Source organism: Ambystoma mexicanum, chromosome 10 (assembly GCF_040938575.1).
Source record: "Ambystoma mexicanum isolate Mex_15411 chromosome 10, UKY_AmexF1_1, whole genome shotgun sequence".
NCBI classification, from domain to species: domain Eukaryota; kingdom Metazoa; phylum Chordata; class Amphibia; order Caudata; family Ambystomatidae; genus Ambystoma; species Ambystoma mexicanum.
The window spans coordinates 1,408,084,428-1,408,104,819 of record NC_090932.1 but is presented as its reverse complement, the minus strand read 5'-3'; the positions used below and the strand labels follow the sequence as shown (position 1 = coordinate 1,408,104,819).

General features: G+C 48.5%; 1 protein-coding gene across 4 annotated transcripts in view; it reads left to right on the top strand.

Annotated features, from left to right (window-relative positions):
• USP30 (ubiquitin specific peptidase 30) overlaps positions 1-20,392 on the top strand; it is a 1,160,327-nt gene that overhangs the window by 638,145 nt on the left and 501,790 nt on the right. For all 4 annotated transcript variants that reach the window (XM_069619452.1, XM_069619450.1, XM_069619451.1 and 1 more), the window contains one exon: positions 3,044-3,139. In XM_069619452.1, coding sequence (XP_069475553.1) covers positions 3,044-3,139 — 96 coding nt within the window. The remainder of the gene's footprint in view (positions 1-3,043; positions 3,140-20,392) is intronic.

Here is a 20,392-nt window from a genome sequence, read left to right as displayed (position 1 = left end):
TCCAAATATGCTATTGGAGCCGTTCTGAAACAGGAGTAAGAGGACCATTGTGAACATCCAATCGCTTATCTCTCAAAAACACTGCATCCTAGTGAAGTTCAGTATTCAGAAAAGGAACTTCTGGCTATCCGACAAGCCTTTACGGAATGGTGTCATCTCCTCCGAGGGGCCGGATTCCTAGTACAAGTTCAGACGGATCATAGGAATCTACAAGTACTTCAGACCATGGAATGTAGAAACAGTCGTCAGGCACGATGGGCTTATTTATTTGCTCAGTTCCAGTTCCAGATTTGCCATATTCCTGGTCCGTCTAATATCATAGCTGATGCCTTATCCCGACGTCCAGATTATATATCAGAGGAGACTCCATCAGTGCCCAAGATGTTTCCTGAAAGGGTGTTTATAGCCCAAGCTGACACTTTGCTGGACCAGATCAAGATTGCCACTCCAACATCCAAATTATGGGAAGACTATAATAACTCCAATCATTGGTCCTTACAATATCGTAACAGATATTTCTTCAAGGACACAGCCTTGGCAATCCCTTCACAGGAACTCAGGAATAAGGCAATCCGCCTCTGCCATGACAGCTATTTTTCCGGTTCTCTGGCCATTAAGACTACCATGCAAACCATACGAAGACAGTTTTGGTGGCCAAAGATGCAACAGGAGATAACTGAAGATATCCAGGATTGTGCCATATGCGCTTAAAATAAACACGATAACGGGAAACCTGCTGGTCTCCTACTACAGCCAGAACTACCTACTCGGGAGATGATAGCCACTGATTTTCTTGTGGAACTGCCTCCTTCAAGAGGATATACCTGCATTATGGTTACCATCGATATGTACTCTCACATGGCTCATTTTACTCCACTACCTAAATTGCCAAATGCCAAGGAAATGGCAAACACCTTCATGACGGAGATCTTCAGGTTGCATAGGTTGCCTTCCAAAATCATTTCTGGCAGAGGTACACAATACACCTCCCGGTTTTGGTTACAGCTGTGTCGCCAGTTAGGCATTGAAAGAGCACTGTCCTCTGGGTATCATCCCCAGACTAATGGCATCACGGAAAGGGTGAACCAAACCATTGAACAGTATTTATGTTGCTTTTCCTCCCCGGTCTAGGATGATTGGTTAGTGCTGCTTTGCATACAACGATTCCGATCATTCCACCACTAGGATCAGTCCCTTTTTGTGCAACTACGGTTTCCATGCATCACTGCTACCCACCTGCCTTCCTCATTCCACTTCTGTTCCATCCGTGGATGCTTGGATAACGGACTTAAGCACCCTGCATCAGAACGTCAAAAAACATTTGTTGGAAGGCAGAACCATCAATAAGAGATGCTGATGCCAGACGTAGACCGGGCCCTGTTTACACCATAGGAGACAGTATGGTTATCCTCACGTTACCTACCCAGACATCTTAGGCCCAACAAATTATCACCCCAGTTATTCGGGCCTTTTATTATTACAAAGTTCATCAACCCGGTGGCATTCAAGATCCATCTGCCAAAGACTTGGAACAAGATCCATCCCGTCTTTCATTCCGCTCTCTTAAAACCTTATCAACCATCAACCTGACAGAAAACCCGACCACCGCCTGTTCTTGCAGACGATCAGCTGGAATACAAAGTCGCCAGTATCTTCGATTCCAGGTACAGACGGGGGCGTCTTCAGTACCTTGTGGAATGGAAAGGGTATCCACCTAGTGAACGGACATGGGAGCCGGTATCCAACATTCATGCACCCCGTCTGATTTCCCTGCTTCATTGCATACATCCAGGCATACCCAGGGGAACTGGGCTTCAAAGGGGGCATACTGTCATGAATTCCCAGATTTGCCCCTTTTGGACTGCTTGGAAACGCAGAAATCTGCTTGCGGCATCCATGTTTTCCCCCAACATGGCCGCTGCTACCGAGATCGCTATTGCAGCGGTATAGTTTCCCTTCAACGCATCAGCTGATAAGCGTTGCTCTCACGCGAGCCGGCATGTCTCAACGTTCGGTTGCCTCCAGCCGTTCTCAGCACTTCTGCGGACTTACCCTTGTTTTTGCCTTCCCGCTGTCCTGTTTCCAGCCCTGCCGTGTCCTTCCTTCCTTGTCCTTCCCTGCTGCTTTCACTTTTCGGTGCTTCACCGAATCTGCCTTACCGCCGGACTCCTTCTGCGGTTCCCGGATACTACCTTCCTGGATTCCTCCATCCTTCCTGGAACTTACTCTGAGTCTGTCATCTAAACCAGCACACGAGGCTCTTAGGCCGGCAGGGTGGCGTTGGGGGAGACTCGCCCATATCTCTTCAAGTCCCGGACCTCAAGAAAGAAAGAAAAGGATCCTTCCCTTAAAAAGAAAGCCTCCAAGGATGGACAGGTGAGCTTGGACCCCATGTCCCACTTGCGTGGAAACACTTTAAGTTCAGCAAGTTTGCAGTAGCGTACTCCTCAAAGATGTTAATTTTTCCAAGACTTCGTTAAATATAAAATGCAGCTTGAATGTCCTCTCATGCATGCACTGGACCTTCCTCTTATTTTTGTATGAAACAGTTATTTCCTCATTGCATGATATGCATAGAAGCAGCAACTAGACCCAATGTGTGACACCATGTCTACCTGATGCTGTGCAGATCATACCATGGAGGGAGAGCCCATTAAGGTTGTGCCATGTTTTTATATTACTCAGAGGGATAAAACTTCACTTTATATTTGAATCCCAGTAGTAAATGTTTATAAATAACGAATATGTTTGCATAACAAGTAGCATCTGGGCAGTGGAGCCCTATCAGTAGATTGAAAAGAAGCTAAAACATTTCTGTAATTAGCCGCATACATTGAGAAGTAGCTTTGATTCTGCTGATTAAATAATATTTGTTCAATAAGAGGCTGTTATTCATTTGATGATTTTAAACATGCAAACTGTTCATTTTGTAAGTGCCAAACTTCAGTTACCACTGATGAATTGGCTATCCGCTGATAGTTCTGAAATAAACATGAGTACACGGTTCTGTAGCATAGCATTCATTCTACCATTCTGCTTGTAGGGCCAGCCTTTGACACTGGATCACTGCCTCCAACACTTTATCTCTTCTGAATCGGTTAAGGATGTCGTCTGTGAAAATTGCACCAACGTCTGTAAAGTAGGTTTAAGTTTTAATATGGAATCTCTTTGCACGTCTACCTCTTTCTTACGTGCTTTACACAGATTATGGCTACTATTATCCATGATATTGAGAAGCAGCTGTGTGGATGTATATTGCATAATTTTTTTGAATTGAAGTCTAAACTGCATAGTGTCACCCCTGTCTTATGTCCCAAAACATGATCAACCTATAACATGAAGGGGTGTTTTCTTTGGGGAGTGTCCACTTGATTTAAAAAAAAAAGAAAATGTAGTCTGTTAAGTTTTCCAAACATATAACACGTTTTTTTTTTTTTTAATTTCTTTATTGTTTTCTGTTAACAACAACAACAACAAAACACATAACATACAAACAACCTTAACACAAATGGCTTATTGGCACTTCGTACTGATCTTGCCCTTCCATTGTAGTTTCATAGTTTCCCCAGCGACCTTGTTAGTTCAGTCCGGACCTCCCGTTGGGTCGAGCACCAGGTCTGGTACGCATAATGTTCTATTCTTGGGCTTTGTGCTTGGCCTTACTATTTCGCCTGTGGATCCTCTGTTTCCGAGGGATTTTCGGAGTTTCCCTCCTCCGGGTGGCCAAAGAGGTCTTGTATTAGTGTGTTCCATGCAGTCAATTTGTGCGCAGTTTCACCTTCCCCTCTTATCACTGCTCTTGTCCACGCCACTGTCTCTGCCTGCGTCCACTTCTGAAGGTCTGACCACCTTGCCTCCGCACGCGGGCCCTCCTTTGACTTCCATGTCATTGCTATCCTTCTCTTGGCCAATATACTTATTAAATCTTTCATCTTCGCCAGATGCGATTCATGCATACCCCCACTCGAGAAGAGGCCCAGTAGGTACTTTTCGGGGTGTTCTGCCTGGATTTGAAGTCTGCTTCCTGCTATCTTAAGTCTGATCCCGTCCCAGAACTCTTGTATCACTGGGCAGGACCAGAACATGTGTACCATGTCCGCTCCTTCAGACGAGCAGCGGGGGCACCCGCTCTGGGCTCCTATCTGGACTTTATTCAACTTTTTGGGTGTGAGATATGCTCTCTGTGTTACATAAAGCTGCGCCTGCCTAAATCTTGCATTTCTGGATACCTTTTTTGGGTATCGTAGGGCCCTGGTCCATTCTTGATCGCTGAGGGGTCTCCCCACCTCCTCCTCCCAACGCTGCCTCGTATGTTGTTCCTGAGGGTTTTTGGCCTTCAGTAGCTGTTCATACAACCTGGAGGTTGTGTGCGTTCCCTCTGCAATGTCATACCATACATCTAATGCCGTTTCCTCATCCTGGTCTTCCCAATCTGGCCAACTTCTCGTGATGTTTCTCAGCATGCCGGTATATAGGATGAATTGACTCATATGTATTTCATATCTTTTTACCATTTTGTGGAAGTCCGCCCACCTTCCCTCCCTTCTCAGGTCTCCGATTTGTGCTACACCTTTAGCCTGCCAGTGTGCTCGATATGTTGCTATTGTATTTGTGTTCCCCCCCCAGGAGACCCGCAAGAGGGATTTGCGTTGACTGCAGATCTTTTACCCTTTGGAGTTTCTACACTCTTTTCCATATGTCCACTGCAATGTTGAGCATGTTCGGCAGGGTTCTGAGCCGGGGTCTGTCGAGCCATAGTGTTTCCCTTAGGTAATACTGTTTCAGTGCTGGCTGGAAAATGCGTGTGTCTATTGTTTCGTCTTCCCCCAGCCATTTTACTGCAAATTGCAGCTGCCCCGCTAAGTAGTACTTCTCGAAGTCCGGTAGTCTGATACCCCCTTCTTCGTAGTCCTTCTGCAGCGTCCTTATTGCAATCCTATTTCTCCCTCCCCCCCATAGGAATGAACGCGTTATTGTGTTTAGTTTAGTGAAAAAGGCCCTGTATGGGATGTTCGTGAGGAAGTATAATAGGCGGGGCAGCACCAAAATTTTCAGGAGGGCTGCTCTTCCCATCATTCCCAGTGGGAGTGTCCCCCAGAAGGTCATTGACCGCTGTGTTCTTTCTAGAGCGACAAGCGTGTTGGATGCATGGGTATCAGCGGTGTCATGATGTACCCCTATACCCAAATATTTGACGGTGCGGGGCTCCCATGTCAGACCCAGGTCCGGCAGACAATGTGGTGGGACGTGTTTCAGACATGCCAAGGGGAAGAGGAGGGACTTCTCTTTATTAATCGCTATGCCCGAAAGCCTGGTGTACGCCCCGATCGCTTCTAGGAGGCAGGGTAGGTTTGTGGTTGGCTTGCTTACGAATAGGAGCATATCATCCGCGTATAGCGAGATTTGGTGGAGTACCCCCTCTATGTCCAGTCCGGTGTCCCTATATTCTGCTCTAAGGAATACCGTAAATGGCTCTAGGGCCAGAATATATAACATTGGCGATAGCGGGCACCCCTGCTTGGTTCCCCTATGTATCTTCCACTCCTTGGAAATAAATCGCCCAGTTTTCACCCTTGCTCTGGGTTCCTTGTATAGTAACCTGATCCATCGGAGGTACCCCTCCCCGATACCAAAGTGGGCGAGTACACCCATCAGCCATTCCCAACGCACAGTCGAAAGCTTTGACAGCGTCCAAAGACACTATTACGTTCTCGTCTTGCAGTCGATTTGTCTCATCTGGTGAAGTCTGCGGAGGTTCCAGGACGTGTTCCTTCCCGGAACGTAGCCCGTTTGGTCCGGATGGATCAGCGTGGGTATTACCTGTTTTAAGCAGTTGGCTAGGACTCCGTTAGTATTTTAGCGTCCTGATTAATAAGGGATATCGGCTTATAGGAGGCGCATTTCCTGGGGGGCTTCCCTGGTTTGAGAATCGGGACAATTATTGATTCCGACAGGCTTGTCGGGAGACGCATGGTCTCATATGCGTCTTGGAATGTCTTTAGCAGTTTCGGGGCAATAGCAATTTGTACGTCTTGTAGAACTCTCCCGGAAGCCCATCCAGGCCCGGGGTTTTGCCGGTGGGAAGTTCTGTGATCACCATCTCTATTTCTTCCACCGTGAGGGGTGCATCCAGTAGCTGAGCCTGTTCTTCCTCTAGCCTCGGCAACCCTATTTCTACCAGTGCATCTGTTATGTCCTCCGGGTCTATTTCCGGATTCGTACAGTTGCTCATAGAAACGCGCAAACATTGCGTTAATGTGCCCTTGGTCCCTGATCTCTGTCCTGGTGTGGTCTTCTAGCACCGTTATGGGATCCTTTTTATTCTCCTGTCTGGTAAGCCAGGCCAGGAGCCTGCTAGGTTTATCCCCTTCTGCGTGTAACCGCTGTAGGTACCTCCCATAGTTTAGCCTCCCTAGTTTTTCCAAGAGCAACATACATTTAGGCCTCAGCTCTCCAGGTTCCTCCCCCTCTAGCCCCGCTCGTTGTTCTTTCAATTCGATCACCCTCTCAAGTTCATTCAACTCCCTCATGGCCGCTCCCGTCAATCCTCCTGTTTTGCCTATTGCCGCTCCCCTTATTACCACCTTGAATGCGTCCCATAATACGGCGCCACTCTCAACACTGCCCTCGTTTTGCTCAAAATAATCATTGATCACCTCCTGGAGGTGTTCCTCAAACTCACCCTCTCTCAGGGCCTCTGCTCGAAGTCGCCATGTTGGGATAGGGGCTTTCCTATTGGTGTGTGCCCATGTCGCCACTATTGGGGCATGATCAGAGAGTGTGCGTGCTTTAATGGTGATTCCCATGATATCTTGTAGTGATTCCCTGCCCGCGAATATATAGTCTATATGTGTGAATGTTCCATGTGGTGCGCTATAGTGTGTATAACCCCTCCCCTCCCAATGTACCTGCCTCCATACGTCTGCTAGCTGTAGCTGCTCCAGGATCCTATGCAGTTCGTTGGCTGGGGGCGCCAGCTTCTTGTATTTATTATCAGATCTGTCAAGGAGGGGATTCAAGGTGCAGTTGAAGTCGCCGGCCCAGATGAATGTAGCCTCCCTATATTGCGCTAACTTGGGCACTAGCCTTTTGAAGAAGTCCGTTGCATCAGTATTCGGTGCGTAGGTGTTGACCAGGCATACCTCTTTGTTTTCTAGCATGCCTTAATTTTCATCCGGTTTAGCCAGGCATAAACCCTAGGTCTTTTGACATACACATTGAGTCCTCTCACATTCCAGGTGGCTATCGTCAGTTCGTTTGGTCCCATGATCTTCTTTGTTTGCCTGGCTTCATTATCCCACTGCCATGTCCTTGCACCCTGCCCTTTAGTCTCCTCGCACCAATCTCCCTCGGTTTCCTGGTCCTGGATCCATGCCTCTTGATGTAGCCACTACTGCTGTCACATGGTTCTTGTCCCATGTTACTCCGGTCGCTTATTGTCTGTATTATTTCAATGTCCTTTACAATAGTCCTTCCGTAGTTTGTGCCGTGTGCTGCCCATTCACTCCATTCACCGTCCTTAACTTCAACAGAAACTGGAAAACTAACGCCCAGCCACCCTCCCCCCTGCTCGGGCTCCGCCGCTTCTCTCGTCATGCTCCTGTGAGGGGGGGGCAGACTCGCCGCAGCGTGATGCCTTAAAACTGACATCCAAAACTAGTAGTTCATTCTTCCCCAGGGCGCCGCTTCTCTCAGCCAACACTGCTAAAGTGGGGCCAATTGCTCCTCTATGCTTACTTCTAGTTTCTTTTAACTTACGTAATGCTTATTTTCTTTGTTCCAGGTTGCCTTTGTTACTCCTCATCTGGGTCTATTTCCAGGATTGCTAGCGTTTCTCTGCCTCAGCCGAGGGATGCCTTGTGAGTCCATCCAACTGTGGGCCTCTTCGGTGGAGTCGAAAAAACATGTTTTGCCTTGGTGTATCACCTTGAGTTTAGCGGGGAATAGGATCATGTATCTCACCCCCGCGGTCCTGAGGCGTTCTTTTGTTGGGCCGAACTGTGCCCGTTGCCTCTGTACCATGACCGTATAGTCCGGATACATTGTGATCTTGGAAGAGTTCCTGATGATCCCCCCCCCCTCCTTGAGAACGCTAGTATTTTCTCCCTGTCTTTGTAGTTCATGATCCTAGCAATCATTGCTCTCGAGGGGGCACCCGGCTGCGGTCTTCCGGTCAGGGCTCTGTGTGCCCTTTCTACCACAAAGCCCTGGTATAGTACACCTACTCCGACCTCCTGGAGGAGCATGTTTTCAACGTACTCGGTGGGGTCTTTGCCCTCCTCACCTTCCGGAATTCCAATTATGCAGATGTTGTTCCACTGCGCTCTCCCCTCTGCGTCTTCCGCTCTCCTTTCCAGAACCTTAACGCTCTGTAATACCTCCGACATCTGTGCCTGCGTTACAGCAACCCCTGCTGTATTTTGCTGCACCTGCTGTTCCGTCGCCGTCACTCTCTCTGTTAGGTTCCTTGCGTCCTGGCGGAGGAGGCCCACATCTACCATTACTGTATCCAGTTTATTTTCTAAAGATGCTTTCAGGGCCCCAATTGCTGTGTCCATTTGGTATTCGAGCGATGCTTTCATGGAGGCGATTGCCTCCAGTATCGTGCCTTCGTTAGCGGCTTCCACTGGGCGTGAGGTGTCATCCACGGCTGTTGCCTTGTCCGCTGACGGCGACAGTTTGTGTCCGGACGCCTTCGTAAAGGTCTCCATACTTACTCGCTTGGTTTTCCCTTCTGTTTTCTTGTTCGACATCGCGGGGGAACCGTCCTCTGCCTGTGTTGCCAGTACCAGTCTTGGCTGTGCCCCACGTGCCGTAACCCCTGCTTCTTCCGCCGCCCTGCTCCTCGGTGTTTACGGGTGTCTCCGGCGTATGTTTCTCGGGCACCTTCTACCTTGTAATAGGATTATTACACTCTTCTGAACACGTTTAGTAATAAAACAACCCCCTTCCCTCTCCCCTGTCCCCTTTCCCCATTCCAGGCCAGTCCTTGCATATCCAGTCTTGGAGTCCTTCTCCCCCATGCCTCTACAACGTCTTAAGTGCCTGCCGTACTAACTGGTGCTCCCTGCCCCGTATAGTTCCTGGGCCCATTTGTGGTTTTGCTCTGTTATACCTCAAGGTGGAAGGTTTGTAGGTCGCGCAGAAGAATATTCCAAGCGAGTCCTTTGTCCTTATTCCCTTACTTTCCCCCCATTTCCTGCACAAACTGCTGTTCTGCTGTCACCCACCTCTGCGCGTCGGCTGTCCATTGCGCCAGTATTGGGTTCTTGGGACTTTTCCACAAACTTCCCAACCTACGTTTTGCTAATAGCAACAACAAAGAAGTCATTCTCTTCCTTTGGCTTCCCCGATTCCCCCGCGGGTACAACCCCCAATAGACATACCTTGGGAGAGGAATCTAACTAGCTCCCCAGCAACACGTTCATTCTTGACATTACCCCTTGCCAATAATCATTTATTACTGGGCATGCCCACACCATGTGCCAGAAGCCTGACGAGTTTTGCCCGCATCTCGGGTACTCGTATGGGGAGTGTCCACTTCCTAATGGAATCAATTGGAGGATTCAACCAATCGAAAATCTGTATGTAATAAGAAGCCACAGGAAATGTAAAGAGCATTCTGGGATTCACATGGCTGTCAACAGGGGCTATGTCTTACTGGATGAGCACTGAGGTGGGATGGCATCTTGAGGGATGAGGGAGATCATGAGCCATGTCCTAGAGGAAGCCTAAAGAAGATATTACCTCGAGTGAGGCCTGATTTCCCTGAGTTGGAGATGGCAGGCAGGGGAGGAGCTGAGCAGACTGGGGAGATTACCTACAAGCTTTGTGGGTCCATGCTCTCTGTGCGTTAAAAGAATGATCAAAACGGAGTATAAAAATTAAAATAAAAAAATGCTTTTCCTATTTAGTGTCAATGAACCGATATTCTGTGTTGATAGCACAGCTTCCCTAAATTGAAGCCTGTAGATATTGATGCAATCACCATAGATTGTATTTCAGGTATGTGCATAGGCTAAAAACCAACCACACCACATTACAATAAATGTGCAATATCATTTTTTTCATAATCTTTTGCTGAAACCAATACTTGTCGTTGACATTGGGCAAAAGAAGTGAACACACTGCCCGACAAGCAGCTAATGTTATTTTTGCATATTATTGTTTTAGAATAGGTTATAAGCATGTGTAGAGTTGACCTTTAGAATAATTGTGGTTTATTTCATGCTATTAGTGACATATTGCAGGTAGGTTATTTCTCCAGTATGGGGTCTGGCATGGATTCACATGCTCATGAATATTCCCCGTCGTCAGGCTGGAATACTCAGTAAAAGAAAAACTGTTTCACTTTCACTTATAAACTGTATTTCTCCTTTAAACCAATCACTGCCCTCTACGGTCATACTGCCCCCATCCAATGACATTCCTCTGCCTAAACCTCTCCTCTGGCAGCCATCTTCAGATTTGTACTGCATGCTTCAGTGTTGGGAGTCCTTGAGTTTGCTCTGCGAGCTACTTCTATGTTTGTTCGTGTTTTCGACTGAAAAAGGTACTATTTTTGTTCCGAAAGAGCTTGTGTGTTCTTTTGTCCATCTGCCAACAGCGGGGATCCGTTGTCCATGAATTTCAGGGCCCCTCGAAATTTCCAGAAGCCCATCAGGCCTACTTCGCTCCCTCCGACCATGGCGGAGGAGAAGAAGGAAGGATCCCTCTTCAAGTCCGACACCAAGTGTGGGCTACAGAATGTGTTTGTTTAAGACCAGCACCTGCAATGCCTCTTCTGTCTGCATCCAGACCACAAGGAAAGATAGTGCAAGATATGCCTTGGTTTCTCCAAGAAGACGGAGAAGGATAGGCACAGTAGACTGGCGGCGTGGCTGAACCCCAAGACCTCTGCCCTGTGCTCTGAGCAGGGTCATTCCTCACCCAGGACCGGCTGGTCTGAGAAGCGGTCTTCTAAGTCCTTTGAGGGTACCTCATCCGTGAGGGCCAAGACAAGTCCAAGAACCGTAGGTCCGGGTCCACCGGGGTCGCTGTGGAAGCGGGTCCCACGGTGGACAGGGTGCGATCGATAGCACCCTCCGCCTCCATTGCTAGCCACCCTCCTCCTCTTCCTCATCATCTTCAGTCCCTCCAGACAGCAAGGGGAAGAAGATGGACTCCATGGGAAGGAAGGTGATTTACACTGCGGCGTCCACCATCAAGGCGGCCAACGCACTGTCGATCCTAGCCAGGTACAACTGGGAGCTGTGGTACAAGCTGGACCCAATTTTGGAGTGCCTCCCCGATGACAAGAAGATGGAGGCAACCACTCTCTTCCAGGAAGGCGAGGTGGCGTCGGATCACGCCATCACAGTCGCTGGACATTGCCGACACAGATTTCCGGCAAATGGGGAACAGTGTCTGCGTTCGTTGCAAGGCTGGATGAAGGCCACAAATTTCTGCGAGAAGGTCCAGGTGAAGGTACTGGACATGCCTTCCAACGGAGATAACCTTTTCGGATGGTAGTTGATGATTCCCTGCCGGCCATTAAGGCAGATCCGGAGACGGCCCGTTCCCTCGGCACCCTCCAGCAGCACCGCTCTTCTTTTCACTGCAACATAGGAAAGTCAAGGAGGGTCCACAAAAGATTTCTTCTCATTGTACCGTCAGCCTTCCAGAGCCAGGACCCAAAAAGCCTTTAGAGGCCGTACCCAGGCCTACGGTGGTAGAGGACCGCATCGCCCGCAGGGCAGGACAGTGGCATTGATGCAGCCATGAACCGGCCAGGACGTCGGGTCCCCACCCATGCATCCCGATGGGAGGCTAGCTGACGAGGTTTGTCAGCAAGTGGAAAAGGATCACCACCAAAAGATGGGTGCTGAACGCTCTTACCCAAGGACATACCCTGGAGTTTCAGTACAGGTGTCCGCAGATCCCTCCAGTGACCCATCAGGAACAGCAGATCCCTCATCTCTTTCAGGAGGTACGGGCCATGCTGCGAAAAGGGGCGATAGAGCTAGTTTTCCAGCGACTCTGGTGCTCCAGAGTATATTTCAGATACTTTTTGGTCAGAAAGAAGACCAGGGGCTAGAGGCCCATTCTAGATATGCGACGTCTGAACAAATACCCCAAGTTCCACAAATTCAGGATGGTCACGTTGCAACACATGCTCAGCCAACTGGAAAAAGGAGACTTATTGAAGTCGCTGGACCTGAAGGATGCCTACTTGCACGTCCCCATTCACACGAGACACCAAACGTTTCTATGCTTCATAGTGCAGGGACAGCACTACCAGTTCAAGGCCCTACCATTCGGCTTATGTCGGCCCCCAGAGTTTTCACAAAGTGCCTGCCACCGGTGGTGGCCCATCTGCGTCTATGGGGTGTACACGTACCTCAGGGACTGGCTCATCCAGGCCCACTCGCCAGAGTTGGCTGCCGGACACACAGAGAGGACTGTCCAGCTGCTGACGGATCTGGGATTCTCCATGAACTATCCAAAGTCCTGCTTGACACCATCGCAGAACGCGCTGTTCCTAGGAGCCAGACTCAATACAGTGTCCTGCCTGGTGTCCCCCTCGGAGGAGAGTGTAGCGGCCATTCAAGGGAAGGTGCAGTGGATGTTGACGATGAAGACCGCCACAGTGCAAACCATCAAGTCGTTGCTCAGCATGATGTCTTGCATCTACCTTATCCAGCTCTGCAGGTTACAGATACAACCCTTTCAGGAGTTTCTGGACACTCGCTGGATGCAGGTGTCTGGAAGCTTCGCGGACAAGATCCCGCTCGACGAGGAGTTCCGTCCAACATTGCACGGGGCAGAGGGTTTCAAAACCCCCCATACAATGAGACGGTCACCACTGACACTTTCCTGCAAGGCTGGGGAGCCCACACCAGGCGTCTGCAAGCCAGAGGCCTGTGGCTGCCGGAGGAGAAGGATCTCCATATCAACATCCTGGAGCTACGGGCAGTGTTCTGGGCCCTCAACTCATTCCTTCCGTCTCTGAAGGGCAAGTTGGTGTGGATCTTCATGGACAACACCACCACAATGTTCTACATCAGGAAACAGGGAAATACACGACTTGTGGCGCTGGGCCGTCGGACAAGAGATGTGCCTCTCCAACTCACGGGAGTCAAATACACCACTGCCGACTCGCTGAGCAGGGAGTTGCGCTCCTGCCACGAGTGGGAACTTCGGCAGGACCAGGTGGACCGCATCTTCGTCAAGTGGGGCAGATCTATTCCAAGCATGTTGCAGATAACTTGCAAGTTTAAAAGCACTGATGGAATCAGGAGGACACAATAGCATCACAAAATCAGGTTAAGTGATTAAGTCCAAAACTTCTGAGTAACGATAGAAGGGATAGTTCCTGCAGAACAGAAGAAAACATAGTGGCCTGAAGATTCTGCCTGATTTCAGAGACTATCAGTTAAGTTCTTGGTTCCTGAGCAGTGGCAAAATATGGCTTTTAGCTGCACCATATTTAGTCTAACTCATGACAGGAGAGAGCTGTGGTAAAAGTTATTCACAAAATCAAAATACACAGCCCTCCCTGTTAGTGGTGAGAGCGGAAGATACTGTATTGCTGTTGATTTTTGCGAGATTTATATCCTCTCTTACTATTCCACAAATACAGGATTGTCTGTTGGAGTTCCTTCTCAGATATATCAACAATGCAGGTCGGGTTGGAGAAACTAGGTTCCAGTCCCAGAGAGCCAAGTGTTTTAAAAAAAAATGTAAAATACCCATTCAAATATATTGTGTCCTCCCACGTATTCCTCATCTTATGATAATATATCTTCCAACTTCGCTGTTGACAGGTGTCGCTGCATGCAGATTTGCTGCATCGATGACCCTCGAGGGCCACAGTCGACGTCATCATCAGCATAAATTGCGCATGCAGCGCCTGTTGGCTTCAGTTCAGTTTTTTCCGAGCTTACTCCTCGAGTAATTACGGCACGCTTCAGTTTTACATCACAAAAAATGTCTTCATCTACTCCTTCGACACCAAAGTTGGGTTTTAAAAAATACCACAACTGCGGATTGGAAATGTCCATCAGGGATCCTCACTGTGTCTGCCTATGGTGTCTCGGCTCTGGGCACCGTACCGATGACTGTGGATCATGTCAGGCCATGACAGAGAAAGCTCTCAGGGAGCGTAGAGGTAAACTGGCCGTGCAGAGGTTAGCATCAAAGTCTTCTTTGAAGTGAGAGAAAAAGTCTGGTGAGTCTAGAGACTCTTCCTGGTATAAAAAGTCGAAGAGATCCCGAACGAGGAGTCGATAGCAGCAATCTTCGTCCTCTTCCTCCAAGAAAGCGAAGAAGAGACGCTATAATTCTCCATCAACCTCAAGTGATTCCTCCATGGAAGCAATCAGATGCCCGACGAAGTCTGATTCTCCTGCAAAGTGGAACACATTTTGTTTGGAGATGAGGCGTATTTTAAAGAATGCGGCCTCGACCCCCTCGAAAAAAACGCACAAGAGCCATGCCACATTTGCTGAGAAGGACGATAAAGGGAAGTCGAAGGCTACAACTTCGAAATCGGGCTCAAAGCCGGTGTTGTGTCGAGAAAGTTCTCAGCCCAATGAGAAGTCGTCGAGAGTGTCGACGAGTTGAGAGCAGAATCCTATTTTGGATCCGACAAAAAAGCACAAATCGTTGACATCCTCGATGGAGCTATCCACACTGAAGACAAAGTTGACGTCGAGTAAATCAGCACGATTTCTGAAACCGTCTTCACCATCGACGGCTACTTCAACTTTGTCGAAGCCTTTCACCATACAAGACAAGGTTTACAAACCTGTTCCTAAGAAAGACTATTTTAAGTCTGTCTGCAGACCAAAAGGAGTGGAACCCTCATCAGAGGGTTGATCCTCTTCATAAATTACAATTTGGCTCCCCCTATGTGCCAAAACACAAGGTCCTGCAGAGGAAAGTCACTGCTAATTGGGAGAACCCAGAAGCTGGACCTGCAGTCAACAAGAACTTCGCAAGAAAGTACAGGCTTTCCAGCAGCGATCCAGAATGCCTGACGAAGCATCCAATCCTGAAAACTTGGTAGTTCAGGCAGCTACGTCGACCAGACAATAGGATTTTCCTTCCATCCCCCCTGACAGGGATGACAAAAAGGTAGATGTCTGGGCATGTAAAGTTTTCACTGAAGGCAGTATGGCCTTAAAATCTACTATTGTCACTTGCAGTCTCTCTAGAGTCCCGTTTACCCTGTGGGACTGTGTTGCCATGGCGGCTGATCACATCCTGGAAGGCGAAGAAAGAGATGACTTTCTGGCAATCATTAAAGATGGTAACGCGGCAATGGGGGCAGACCATGGCTGCTTGCACGGTTTTACGCAGATTTGCGTGGTTGTGGAAGTCGGGTTTTGCAACAGATGTGCGGGCTAGACTTCTCACATGCCCTTTGATGGCTCAAGGTTGTCTGGCAGCAAGGCAGATCAGCGTTTGGAGAAGCTGCAGACCTCGAAAGCGGTGGCTAAGTCCCTAAGAGCAGCCATTAGACAACCTCAGCAACCCTATTCAGGATCATCTTCCTGGAGGGGTAAGTCCTTTCGTTTCCATTCCTCAATTGGATGAGGAAGAGGACAAGCCAGACAAAGGGGCCAAAGAAGATTCCCTTCTGGTGGATGAGGAAGGGATGCTAAATCAGCCTCAGCAGCGACAACCTTACCTTCTGCCGCTACTGCAGCTGCCTCTAAGCCACTCGGAGGCCTTGACCCACAAAACCCCAGTGGGAGGCAGAATTTCTCAGTATCTGACTGAATAGCGGGGCATTACTTCAGATGCGTGGGCACTGGAAACGGTAGCCCAACGTTACCCTTTCTCACATCCTTCAGGCTCTCCAACTCCAAAACTGGTTGGTATCATTGGATCTTCAGGATGCTTACTTTCATGTGCCAACCCATCTCAGCACAGAAAGTACCTGAGGTTCACGGTTGCCGGTTCTCATTATCAGAATTTAGTTCTGCCATTTGGGCTGACCTCCGCCCGAGGGTTTTCACCAAGTTAATGGCAGTGGTGGCAGCGAGTCTCTGGTGAGGGAGATTCACGTCTACCCCTGTTTGGACGGTTGGCTGATCAGAGCTTGTTCACCCGATCAAGCCCTGGAACATGTCAGCATAACCTGCCACTTGCCCCACAGACTGGGCTTCTCCCTCAATTGCAAGAAGTCTCATATGATACCATCCCAAGGTCTAAAATTCATTGGAGCAGTCCTGGATACTTTCTCAGGAAAAGCCTTGCCACCCGAGGTGAGAGCGCTACACCTTCTGCAGATGGTAATAACATTCCAGAATGCTCAGCATCTTCTGGCCTTCGATTTTCTAAGGTTGCTTGGTCTCATGGCATCCTGCATTTTTCTGGTGCCAGAGGCCCGCTTGAGAGTGATATCTCTTCAATGGGCTCTAAGGACTCAATGGTCTCAATTCTCAGGAAAGATGTTGAACAACTGCAGGTTCTGAGCAGAGTTGCTCAGGACCTTCTGTGGTGGGCTTGCCGAAACATCCTCCGGGGAGAATCATTTTTGGCAACCATGTCCGTAGATAACAGTAGTGACGGACACCTCACTCACGGGGTGGGGAACCCACACCAATGATCTGTCAGTCAGCAGTTGTTGGTCTCCATCGGAGTCCAAACTACATATCAACCTTTTGGAGCTGAGGGCAATCGGACTGGTGCTGAAGGACTTCCTCCCCTCTGTATGGAGGAAAGAATGTCCTGATAATGACGGACAACACAGTGGCCATGTACTACCTCAACAGGAGAGGAGATGTAGAGTCACTACCATTGTGCAGAGAGGCAACGCAGCTCTGGTTCTGGGCAGTTCAAGAAGGAATCTCTCTATCAGTAGATCTTCACCCTTTGGGGAACCCCTCAAGTGGATCTGTTAAGGACCAGTGTCAACCGGAATTTCCCCCAAGAGGAGCTCTAGGAGACGCGTTTATGGTGGACTGGGAGTTTCCACTCCTGTACCAGTTTCCTCCGGTCCACGTCATTCCTCATGTGATCAGGAGGTTGAGAAAGTTTGGGAAATCTATGATCCTAATTGCTCCGGACTGGGCCAGGAGGACGTGGTACCCGGACCGTCTAGACTTGTCCATCTGCCCTCCAATACGTCTTCCCCAAAGAGACGATTTTCTCTCGCAAGAGGAAAGTGGGGTTCTCCATCCAGAGGTCAAGACAATCAGCCTTCACGCATGGTTTCTGAAATGTTGAGATACAAGGATCTGGACCTCCTGGATGACGTAATGGATGTTTTGCTTACGGGTAGAAGGCCAGCAACTAAATCTTTGTGCCGTTGGAATAAGTTCAGCAACTGGTGCAAGGATAAGAACGTAGATCAATTTCAATGTGACACACCCATGGTGCTTTTTTCTATTACACCTAGCCAATCTGGGCCTCCAGATTGGAACCATTAAGGGATACCTAGCAGCACTTTCCATTTTTAAGCGCTCCTCAGAATAGGATTTGTGCTTTAAAATACTGTTGATTGTACCATTTTTGAAGGGACTTACTAACGTGTACCCGCTCAGTTCCATTCAATGTACCGGTTTGGGACATAAACCTTATATTAAATTCTTGACATGTATCCCATTCGAGCCTTTACATTCATGCCCTTTAAGGCTCTTGACATTAAAGACTGTTTTGCTTATCGCAATAACATAAGCCCGCAGGGTAAGCGGGTTGCAGGTCTTTAGACCTCCTCATACCACTTTCCATAAAGATAAAGGGCCTCATCACGAGTTGGGCGGTATCCCGGCGGTGTTACCGCCGGTATACCTCCAGCGCTAATAGCATTACCACCAAACCCCCCAGCGCTATAAGCGCTGGATCACGGGTTTGGCGGAACGGTAATTCCTCATTGGGCCCATTCGGGAATTCCCCATTCCCCATTGGGCCCAATGGGGAATTTTCAGTGCAGCTACCATCGGCGGTATTACCGCACAGTAATTGCGCCAAAAATCAGCAAATTCCTGGCGCATTGATTGAGCTGGGGCTAAATGCAGCCAAACCTGTTATTTGACCGACCCTTGAATGCAGCTCTAATAGCGTTACTGCCGCTTTTAAGGGTTACCGCCAAATTCGTGATGAGGCTGAAAACCTTTTTTACCGAAGGTAGTCTGACTTCCATTTGTCACAGAAAATAACGTTACCAACATTCTGTCCACCTCCTCATTCAGGTAAACAAGAGGAGAGATTGCATAGACTAGACCTAAAAAGAGCTCTACGTTTTTATATTTCAAGAATGGCTAAATTCCGCCAAATTTATCAACTTTTTATCGGATATACTGGTCTCAAATTGGGCCTTGCAATCACCAAGCAGACTTAATCCAGATGGATTATCCTGGCCATTAATGAATGTTATAGAATGCATGTGAGGACTCGCCAGAGGGCGTAAGGCCTCATTCCTCAAGGGGCATGGCAACCTCTGCGGCTCTTCAAAGGGGTGTCACAATTATTGATATTTGCTCAGCAGCTACTTGGTCGACAATCTTTACATTTGTTCAACATTACTGCCTGGATTCTACCTCCAGTCAGGGAGGACTTTTTGCAAGGCCGCCCTCCATTCGGTCCATGATTAAGTCTAAATTGATTGATACTCCCACCTCCAAATTGTCAATGCTTTGGGAGTCTATCATAAGATGAGGAATACCTGGGAGGACACAATCCATTCGAACAACAAGTTACTTACCCCTTCGAATGGGTGTTCCTCCCACGTATTCCTCATCGCCCCTCCCAGCCTACCCCGCCGTACATTTTACGTGTTATTACACGCTATGCTTTCTGAGAGCCTACGATCTTGGGCATGCCTGGTAATTCCTCTATGAAGGGGAAAAGATAAACAGAACTGAAGCCAACTGGCGCTTCATGCGCTATTTATGCTGATGACGTCGACGGTCGAGCATGGTACACGTATTTGGAGGGGTGCGTCTGGTTTTTCACACGCGATTAGCCTGGGTACGTGTTTTCCATGCGTTTTGGCTCCCGTGAGCGGGTTACCCGTATTCAAGGGGGTGCGCGGGTACATTTTCACGCCTTTTGGCTGCCGTGAGCGGGGTACGTGTTATTTGTCACGCGATTACAGTGTAGCGGTCCTGTAAGCTGGTCCAGGGTTAGCGAGGCCCTTTGCGCCGTATTGGGGATTTCGATTGCTTTTCCTTGCGCAAGAGGTGTTCTTGGGGGCGTAATTGCCGCTGCGGGATGTTCGCTGCGCCACGGCTCCAAATGGCTTGGGAAATCCATGAATAGGCGGTGCGCCAGACTGCTGTTTAGCGCACACGGCTGGCGCACGCTGGCGCACGCTCCCTCTCTGCGCTGCTCACGTGCGCTGCTTCTGTGCTGAAGTCTATGAAATACCCTGATTATCATAAGATGAGGAATACGTGGGTGGAACATCAAATCGAAAGAACGTTACCAGGGGTAAGTCACTTGTTCATCTACTTTATAGAAGCTACCGCAGGCCAACAAGGGGCTAATCAGAACTTTGGTTAGATTATCTTCTTGCTCTTCCACAAAGAGACAAAAAAAGAACAGGTTTGAGCTTCTGTGTGTCGGCGATATGAGGGAGACCTGTTTCAAGGTGACTGTTAAAAGATGCTGTTGTTGGATGAGAGATCAGAGTTCTCCTCTCTTTGAAGTCCCCCACATGACCCACACCCAAAGGTTTGCTGGCAAAAACACCTGTAACCACACATTTACCCCTGTAGGCAGTTAGCATATGGTTTATGGGAAAACGTTGCAGTGATTTGGCAATTCTGAATATGCTGCCAAAAGATTGTAATTGTATGCCTTATGATTTTGGGATTGTCCTTTCATCATAGCTGCCTGGTAAATGTTATGCCACAGTACTAGAAGCATTGCCTAAACTTAAGTCTATGACTTTCAAGGAGGATTCTAGGATCAATGAGAGGTTTTCTGGTAAAACACATTGTATAGCATTTGTCAACGTTAACCCTCAATCCCTAGGAGCCAAAGACCTGGTAAACCCCTCAAAAAGGCACCGAAGGGACCTTGTGCTCCTGGCCAGCAGAGCCGCATCATCGGCATAACTCAGGACAGGAATCGTCCTGCCCGCACAACTGGGTACGTCAACCTTAGAGAGTTTCCTGGAAAAACGGTAGACCATTTTACGTACAAGTTGAAGAGAAAGGGGTGCATACTTGCTCCACATTGATAGTGCAACTCACTTGGCCCTTCTTACCACACCTGACAGAGTCCGTAGAATATGAGAGAAGGGCGTCTAAAGTACGGAGAAAGGCACCAAGAATTCCCATATCACAAAGTCCCCCATAAAAACCAGGTGGACCGGAACTCCTACAAGATGGGCATATTTTGAAACATACAAATGTATAATCTAATTAACAGTTCCTAGCCCAGGCCTAAACGCTAG